Below are 10,082 nucleotides of genomic sequence, written 5' to 3'. Positions count from 1 at the left end.
TTTTTTTTTTTTTTTTTTTTTTATTAGCTACATAAAATTTGGCAGCCTTAGCACAAAATTTGTCCGGATATCCGAATCTCGTTTGAGTTTGGCACAACTTCAATAACTACCTCCTGATATTTTGTTTTTCCCACACTGTTGAGTCAATCGGTTTGAAGCAAATGGTAAAATTGATATATCGCGTCGTGCCCATTGCATTCCTAAATATAATCATCATTCTCTACGGTTGAGTATCTCTTAAAAGTGCTGTATCCGTTCGAGCTGGCAAGACTGCAGCTTTCTCCACGACCCGCGTAAACGAGCAATTTGTCCAAGTAGTCATCGAGCACTCACACGTATCTTTCTAGACACTTTTTAGCATACCGGACTGCGTAGATGAAGACGTTGCAGGAATTCTCAAATAAAACCAAGGCACGATAAAGACGTGAGAACGAGAAGCGGACCTAGAAAAGACATACCTTGATAAAATCTTCCTGATTGTCATTATCGTGTCAGGTCAAGGTGGCGGTGGGGGATCGTTGGTGAATCAGTACGCGTGGTCCAGTTAGTGACAATCGTGTCGCGTGTCGTCCGTTCGACAATTAAAACTGGCGGGCAACCTGGCTCGATCCCCCGTGGTGGTGGGTGGAAGTGGCGGCGGAGGTGCAGGAGCAGCTGCGACAGGAGCCGGACCTGGGGCTGGTGCCGGTGCTGGTGCCGGCGCCGGTACAGGAGCGGCTGAAGATGGAGGTCAGGGAGGCCCGATTCTCGACTGGGAAGAAACGGATCGTTACTCCTTCGAAGATTCTGATCGCTTCGAGGAAGATTCATTGTGCAGCTGGAGTAGCGAGCCGGAATCGTTGTGCAACAACTGGCGCGGATGGCGACGACCTCCTGTTGGATTCGGTACCTCGAAAAAACCTTCGGAAGGTAAGTACCAGTGTATTTTTACATACAGCAAGAATTAAGTTTAAAATATCTATCGTGCATTTCAGATATATCTAAGGCTGCATTATTCCATTTTTTGTACTGTTTGTACTCCTTATGGCTATTTGAGTCCATGAAATGTGTTCAGATCCTGGTTATTTTATCTTTGTAATTTTACAATGGAATACAATTTTCTCACGAGTGATTCAGTAAATTGTAGAACAGTCATATTCCTCATTGTTCGACGATGAGAAATTTATAAAAAGAATGACGTATCGATTTCAGAATGAGATAACTCTGATTATCGCTCTCGATGATTCTTCTGCGAATCATACAGTTAATTCATGATATCTTGATTTTATTTGTTAGGCATGTCTTTCATGAGACTACATTTTTTCCTTGGATTACACATGTTCTTCGCAATTGCACAATTTGACTTGACAAGCTATTACTGCTGGTACTGAATCACTGAATTTAAGATGCGGATACGGTATGCGTCAGAGGTAACGTAGAATCGAAGGAATGTTTGTGGAATTGGTTACCAGTATAGTTTCTCATATTGTGGAACCTCCAGGTTTCATCAGGTCGATGGCTGAGTTCACACGAGACAAAAGCTCCGATGCGGCACGCGGGCAATTCACGATCGTGTTACACACAAGTTACGTTCCTCTCAAGTTCCCTTAGGTACTCATTGGATCTTTCTATAATAGTTTTCTATATAGAAATACGTAAGGAGAGTTCACAATGCGGTTCGGATTACAAATTAATTTTATACGTACAGCAGAATATTTCTTTTTTGTGAGAGCCTAAAGTGGCCTTACCAAAATTGCCGATAAAGCACATAAGACTCTCTTCGGAAGAGTCAGCTATTTTTAAATTCTCTGGCAGCGACAGTATTGTATCGTTTCTCGTTATCCTTTAGGAGTTTACGATTTCCTCCGAACCGACTGTATAAGTCCTTCTTTTATATATTCTCGTGCAAAGGATCCTTGAATGAATAATAATTTTCGGTGCAAGCGATCGCATCGACACTCGGCCCTCCTGTAGGTTATCCTTGTAGAAATCCTTGACTTTCGTTCACCATGTTGCTGTATGTCGCCGCTATCATAGATGCCGATCTACGCGTTGGTCGCTTCTGACTGAGGGCACGTAGCCTCCATGCTTTTACGGTCGAAGCCACAAACTGGCCGCACTTGCCAGCGATATTTTACAGTTGCTCCCTATAGGACTTCACGTGCGCGAAACGAGCCGGGACGCGAATTATCCTCGCGCTTTTGTTAGATACGTTGCTGGAGCACTGGGTTTGCCTTTACGACTAAACAGTGCCGATCGTAAAGCGATCGGAGTACTTGGATGAACCGAGGGACCAACATGCTCGCAGGAACGTTACACAAGCGGAGATTACAAATGCGAGATTTCTTGAAGGTGCCGTTGCTGACTACCGTAGTACGTACGCTACTAAAAGCAGCAATGGCAACAGTGGGTTATTGAGTACAGTTGTGGCCGTGGTATAGTATGTAAGTATAGCTGTGTCGGGCGTTTCGATGAAGTTATGCCGGCGAGATTGCAGGGAGAGTAGCACAGCGATATAAGAAGAGAGGGGTTGCTAGATCGAGGGTTGTACGCGGGCCATGGGGCGACAGAGAGAGAAAGAGGGTAAATAAATAAACAGACCTTATAAAGAGGAGAAGCAGGAGACTGCGTGGAAGCGGAGAACAAAGGAAGGTGGACTGGCGAGAGCTGGTCGCGACCCCTGTTGAGAATAAAAGTAGAATCGTACGGTTCGAATCGATATCGTAGACTGTGGAGAGAAAGAGACAGGAGAGAGTAGGTCGTGGATGGACTCGTAGCACATAGACAGTATCTACCCTTCGCGAGATTTCATTTTTACGAGGGGACGCGAAAACAAGATTCGGGGGTTGGTCGTAGAAGAAAAGAAAAATGTCAATTCTTTTTTTTCGCTTCGAGATTTTTGTCTTCGTCCCCTTTTATTAATTTTTCAACGAACCATCGAAAGTATGTTCGTTTTACCATTCTTATATGTATAAGGCACAGACGACGCCAAAGGGCTTTCCCACGCCTTTCCAGAACTATCTGGCAATCATTGGAGGGAAGATCTCGCTCGATAGGATTCGACGAAGCGTAGAGCAGTCGCTACTACTCCGCCACTTACCGAGAAAGAGTTATATACGTGCATGATGCCGAGGGACGGGGAATGCCGGAACTTATGTCCACGACTGTACACCTCGGCTGCATCGCTTTCTGGCGCCGAACGGCGCGGCTCGGAGACTGCAGGGCAGACTTTCCAATCGGGGACGAACGATTGGAAGCGATACGACGGCGGCGACGGCGGCGGCGGCGGCGTCGGAGGCACCGAGAGTGCGGTCGGCAAGAAAATCTTTTTTGTCTTTTTATTTTTCATCCTTTTTTCCCGATATACCTTTATTTTTTATCGAGTTTTTCTTTTCTCCTATAGACAGTTCCCGTGCCTTGCCCCGGCAGGGCGATCAAGGCCGATTAAAAATCAAAACAAAGAACACCGGCCTGCTGTACTCGCGCTATACCTTTCTGTTGTATGTCTATATATACACACGTTTATTACACGACGTACCTTGCTGTATGAGCTCGCCGCTGCATTTACGGTGCATTGCTATGTGTCATGGACATTTAAAGAATGTATTTTCGTATCGGTCGCTCGCGTTCACGTATAATCATATTGCCGCTCGGCGTGACTTTCTTGCAAGGCCAGAATTTCGGTTTACTCACCCTTCAGGCATCCCTGCTAGGATACCGGGTAGAGCGTGACAGGCGAACTCTCTGTGTCTACAACCTATCACCGAAAGCGTGACAGCTTGAGATACGGTGCGGTCACGCGCGCCTCGTCGCCATCTGGATTTCAATTAGACTAATGCACCACGAACGGGCGCGTCCTTCGTCTCGCTGTACGCTTGTTCTTCTATCTACGTTTACGTATATGGTACATTTGTGACGAATATTTCATCTCTGTCTTCTTCTGGCTATGTAAAAATTTGTATACCGTACTCGTCCACGGTTATCCTTTAGGATATCCCTGAGAATACGTACATACACTTCCACGTCGGCTATGAGAGATTTTAATTACTTGATAGCGAGTACGGGTGCAGCGTAGCTATTCATTAAGGTTAACGTGCGGCTATCATTGTCCCCAAGTACAAGGAAACGACGCCACGCTTCTCGAACGAAGGAGTGTGGGAGAGGGGGATTGTAACTTCGCCATTACTCGAACCTTGAATGACGGTTTAATGTCGGAAAACGAACGAGTCTCCGCCATGTTACGAGCTTCTGTCTGGTGTAGGATATAACGGTCAGAACTAATATATATATATAGTTGTTATTACGTGGGTAACTAGATAGCCTGATGGCCGGATGCAGGATAGCTAAACCTTGTCTGGATGATAGCGGGTATACCTAAGATCCCAACGTATTCATCCACATGCAGATTTACGAGCATTTTCGCGAGCTTGTATTCGAACCACGAAGACTGTCTGGATTCTGGGCCGAATCTCGTCCTCTCTGGCTCTCTTCGGGTTTTTAAAACCACTTTTATCTCAGAGGTAGGACGAACGTCCTGTGTACCACTGCCGCTCGTACTTCATCTTACTTAATACTGCCCCGTTATACTTTACCCCCTTGCGCATAATGAGATGGAGTTCAGAAGCTTTAGCAAGGTAAGTAATGCGAAGTAAAAATATTAAATGGCATTTCGCCTCTTTGGGCGAATGATCATTAGGCGAAAGCCCCTTTCTACGGCTTCACGGTTCTACCGTTGTAAACACTGCCTTTTTTTCTGCGATTTATGTCATTGCGTACTGAGATGCATCTTTCGTTGTATTCTTCGTTTCTCATTAACCCGTTACCCCAGTGCCATTGTTCCCTGTAAATACCAATGTTCTAGTCGTTAGCTCGTAGTATGCTTTATTCATCTGTTTTAACATGTGTGATCCTAATTTTCAACTATTGCTCTTTTTTTCTCTTCTCGACCACCAAGCTAGTACACGTGCCTGTAGCAGTGATACTTACAATTAGTGATTTGTCCATAGCTAAAAACTGGATGATCCGATGATAATCGGAACTCGGGAGCCCAGGCGCAGGCTTAAAAACTGATAGACGCGTGGTAGCGGTAACGGCACAGCGGTTAAGTCATTTCCGCATGCATAAATATGCAAATCGTTCGCTCAGCCTGCGAACGGCACCCACGGAAGCCTCGGATGCACCGAGCATACTAATGTAAGTGCAGTTCCCTCGTGTCACCTGGTGCATCCAGTCGAACTCATCCGAGTCCAACCTAACCGCAACGTTAAGCTCGAGCGTTCTTTTCCTACTTTGCTACCTCATATTTTATCTTACCGACACTCGTGTCCGCGCGGAAACACCAGCAACTCCAACAGCTGTCCTTCTCTATTGTACACGTGGCAAGCGTGGGCTTCGATCCCCAGGGTATTCGAGAACCGAGGAAACTCCTTGCCCTCCCTCGGGAGTAAGTACCTACCTTATACCCACCTGCATCCTACCTATACCTACCTACAGTTTCCCAATCGGCTTTACGAGAACTTGAGAGCACTCCCGAGCAACCTCGCAGAATTGGACAGCGATAGCTGCTAGAGAACGTTCGATCGGCCAGGTTGGTACTCTCAATTCTGTTCCTTCCTTCCGTGCACTTTTATTTCGACGAACCGCAGAGTCGCGCGTAGCGACCCTGTACTTGCTTGTTTCCTCTCGTCATTCCTCGCTTCCCGGATAGCAGATATTCTCCGCGCACGGAACTCCGTATATCTGACGTATACACCTTACAGTAATATTTCGTAATTCCTAGGCTTTTTGCCAAGCGGCAGTGCTGGAAAACGCTTTGGAAATTTCCTTGTGAGGACGGAACGAAGATGAGTAAAAAAAGGGTCGATGAGGGTCCTCCAAAGTTCTTGCAGCTTCTCATTTGCACCCCGCGAGGTTAGCGGGGGAGCAGAGGTCTCGGCTCTAAAATGGGTTAAGGAGGTTTTACGCTTTTTATCGCGAGTTCTCGGTGCTCTTCGCGTCGCGACGTCTTGCCCCGAGATTGTAATAAAACAATGCCGTGCTTCGTCCGAGTGTTTTTATTGTATAATGTATTTCTGGAGACAGTGGGGTTGTCGCACGCGAGCTATGAAACTTGTGAGGAGGTATACACGGGATGGGGAGGGTATAGAGATACGAAGGGTGGAAATAAAGAAAAAGGAAGACCGACTGTGGAGGGTAGTTCGGGAAAATGGACGAGGGAGGGGTATGGCCTGACCGAGCTGTAGCTTCGAGGTGACAAAGAGTGGGTGAAATACGGGTTGAAGGGTGAACCGGGCTTCGGGTCGATGTTACTAGTTATATGGTGTAGGTACGTGTGTATCTACAGATATATGGGTGCATGTGAGCGCTTGGCTTTGCGAAAACATTTTATCCTGGCAAAAATTTCACCGCACTTTTATAGCCAATGTTAGCCAAAATTAAATTATAGGGGGATTTACTTTTCCAGCAGCCTGCGTACACATTTCTGTGTGTATATGTATACGTGTGTATATATGAATTTTATAAAACGTACAAAGCGATGCTTGCTGGTCGGTGCACAGTGCAGGTAATAACTTCCATTAATTAAGAACAGTTTTCACAAATGTATCAGACTCAGTTATACGGTATACGAATGAATTTTATTTCTGAATACAAAAAAAAAATGGATAGCCATCAGCAGAATTTAATCTCCGATAAACACATCCCTTCCCCTGTGCAATTTTATCGTCCCCTACGCACGTAGCTGAATTTCCGTCCCCCGAATCAAATCTTAGACTCGAAGATTGAAAAACGTAGACATTTCCGGAATGGAATAGACTTAGAGAGTCAGCCGTAGCTATACGGGAAGAGGAAAATGTACTTTACTCCTGGTTTTGCTGCATTGGAGCTTGGGGGGACCATTTCATCCCCTATGACTTTCTTTATGACTCCGGCGTGCATCGTCTTGCATGTTTGTTTCTGCTGCGCACGTACCGCTGAATTGAACGCATAGCACGTACGTACCTATGTAGACCGTCGGAAAAGTCTGTCTCAAGAAAGTGATTGATCTTTTGCAAGAAATACGCGTGGGCGTTTACTTCTTTGCGAATCATCGAGCGTTACGTTTTATGTCTTGGCGTTCATACTAGAAACAACCTTACGTGGAGTTGTTCTCGGGCAGTTTGTACTTGGCTACTGTACAGCAAAGGAGAAATATCGTAGCGACGGTGAAAATGTAGATTTCACTCGGATTATACAGGCACAGACAGCCACCCAGCTAGTCAGCAGGCGAAAGTATTAAAGCGAAATTATAAAGTCCTACCGGAAGTCTCTTGCCTCAGGATGCTGTGCAGAAATCTGCAATGCTACCGTTAATCACTATATACCTATGAAACTTGCTCTGTTGTACACACCGTATCTTTGTATAATATAGATTTTTTTTTCCCGGGTCTATTCGTTCATTTCAATCAGTCGTGTACATACACGAGTTGAGTTATTGTACGTGAGTGTACTTTTGCCAGTCTGTCTAGTACCTATAATTGCATCGGTAACACGTGATTAATTGCGAGCTACCACGTTTACCAAGGCAATATCAATCAGTACACATTTGCAAGTAGATTTGGAGATTTAGCTGGGACGTCGAAGAGATCGATTAAATTGTGGCGAGGTATACCCGAAGTAAACCAGGTGGTCTCTACAGCCGTTTCAGGGACTCCGGGTAATGAGCGTTCTAAGACAGATTTATACTCGGTGCGTTATCATCGATCGCGATCGTTTACGCTCCAATAATGAGCTATAAATTTAATTAACTGCGCGAGCGTCGTCGCGGTGCCATGTCGGGTCGCGCGCATATACGCATGTCAGAGATCCGTCGGTACTATTGACTCTATCCACGGCCTTGGCCAACGACCTTACTCCTTTCTTCTGCCCGAGCGCGATCTAAATCGAGTGAGCGTAACGAGATGATTTCTAACCCTTTAAGAATAAATAGAGCGGCCTTCGTAATATCTATACCATCGATCTACATGACATCCGTAATAGTGATTTACTTTGCAGATTTAGAGACGCGAGTGTCCTTATACACGTAATCGATCATCCGAGAAGGAAAGTACGGATGGAATGGAGGTTAGTTTAGGATTTGGCCGTTAGCCAAAATGTTAATCGGGAAAATAAAAGTATAACTCGCTTAAATCAAATTTCCCATATCTTACTCTTACCAAATGAGTGAGGTAGACATTTGTACACCAAGCCGTACCTCCCGGTACTGGAAACGACGGTAAATCAAGATTCCTCATATCTCCGCCAAAAATTCTTCGGGGTTTTCCTAGACGCTAAGGTCATCTCAGATGCGGTTAAAAGAGCGATATGGAATTATGTAACTCGAGAAAGTTCTCGTTAAGCAGAATTAATCAGAGTGATAATCCATAAAATCTCTTTTGATCCCGTACCACCTTGAGATCGTCGATTCTCGTTACGACGTCATAACCACTTCAGAGCGCAGAGGGTCTTTGTGTACCTACTGGGTACCTATATTCGACCATGGCCCTTGGTTAACCGTGTGGACGAGCCTTATCCCGGGCATCCCTATGGCTTACGTTAGTACCTCGCATACGTGCCTATTACCTGGTACAGAACTAGTATAGAACAATGGAGCGGCTCCCCTACGTAATTACCGAGCAGCTTGCCAGCAAGGCCGAGGGTCTTCTCCTTTCCCCTGCACCCCTCTGACCTCTCTGTATGTAGATCCTCCTTACCTTCTCATACGTCCAATACTTGGGTATCGTACGCGCGTCTACTTCGTTTCTCCATACACACGAGAGCCTTAGCTCGCTACTTTGACATGGCACTCCTCCCCGTTAGCCCCGGTGAACAGATGTGTCCATTCCCACCTCCGCTGCGTCACGACCGCGGGTGATGCTCGCATAACTCGACAATATATTCCTTGTATTTCGAGTTTACCAGTGGTACGTGAATGACGCTTTGAGTGTCATCAGCTTTGACAAGCCTTTTCAGCTTTGTCCCCGATGCCCACGCTGATCTTGTCTGTCTGCTGCGAAACTACTCGGAAGATCCCACTGGGATGGAGCGTGCTGAAAAATTGTAATTATTGGCACTCTCGCTTCGTCACGCGAGCGGACGCTTTTTGTTTACTTTGAATTTTCGTCGGGTCACGGTTTCCTCACTTTTACTCGAGTCGGTACTAGGCATTCGCTGGGATTAAGGTCTGAGGGGAAATTCTATTTAAGAGACCTGCTGTTCAATATTTAAGAGATCCACTGGGATCTGACATTGTGCGAGTGGCTGTATACGGATCCAAGTCCGTGCGAGTGTATTATGCACGAGAGAATCGGGTTTTACGTAGGTGCATACTGGAGTTTATTATGCATTATTCACGGAACATAGGCAGCGGGCGCGTGTTGCACGCATTTCTTTGCGCTGAAGAAAGTATGAAGTTTACGACGCACGCGAGCGAATGACTAATCGCCTAACGGCTGCCAGACTCGGGAGTTCTTTGTCTCTGGGGAATATAACGGGATTTACTGATAATCAGAGGGAGAATTGCTTCGGAATCGTTTCGAAGGTTTCAGTAAGGCGCTCTACGTTTTTTTTTTACCGCTTGCCAAAATATTTCACGGGATCTATGTGTAACGATGTATTCACGTGTCGCGACAGGATCAGAACGTCTCGCGATCAAATGCATGCAAAGTTCAAAGACGCGTCTTCGTTAGTGTCGATTTTTCGACGCACCGGTGAAAACGTTGAAAGTTTGAAAGGATTTTTGGAAAATTGATTTCTCTTTCGTAACCGGTACGAGCTGGGATAATAAGACTCTCGTCCTCGTTGCTAGGCAGTTACTGTATCGAATAACATTTAATTGGTAGAGTTCAGGTCCAGGATGGTTATATACCCAGTACCGCTATAGGGTTGAGGAAGTTCTTGCCGGGAGAAACGTTGGTGCTCCTATTGCTGGTGGCGATGGGAATTCTCGAAGCGAATTCCTTAATGCAAACAAAGTACTTAACAGCTATTGTTAAGGGCTTGTCGTGAACTTTCCTAGGGCAATTCCCTGCTATCCCCTTCCGAAGTACTTCTAGGCGAGGATGCTGCGCGAGAGATGGGGAGACGTC

At 45.8% G+C, this 10,082-nt stretch overlaps 1 protein-coding gene across 3 annotated transcripts in view; it reads left to right on the top strand.

Moving 5' to 3' along the window:
- Positions 1-8,963: 8,963 nt before the first annotated feature.
- LOC107270187 (zinc finger SWIM domain-containing protein 8) overlaps positions 8,964-10,082 on the top strand; it is a 70,065-nt gene continuing 68,946 nt past the window's right edge. For all 3 annotated transcript variants that reach the window (XR_003060454.1, XM_025087610.1, XM_025087609.1), the window contains exon 1: positions 8,964-9,054. Coding sequence is in view for 2 of the 3 variants with exons in the window: in XM_025087610.1 (XP_024943378.1) it covers positions 8,979-9,054 (76 nt within the window). In the remaining variant the exon portion in view is untranslated. The remainder of the gene's footprint in view (positions 9,055-10,082) is intronic.

The sequence above is a fragment of the Cephus cinctus genome, unplaced genomic scaffold, assembly GCF_000341935.2.
Source record: "Cephus cinctus unplaced genomic scaffold, Ccin1 Ccin1_scaffold0709, whole genome shotgun sequence".
Classification (NCBI taxonomy): Eukaryota; Metazoa; Arthropoda; class Insecta; order Hymenoptera; family Cephidae; genus Cephus; species Cephus cinctus.
Note: the sequence above shows the minus strand (reverse complement) of the source record. Positions and strands in the feature narration are given on the sequence as shown.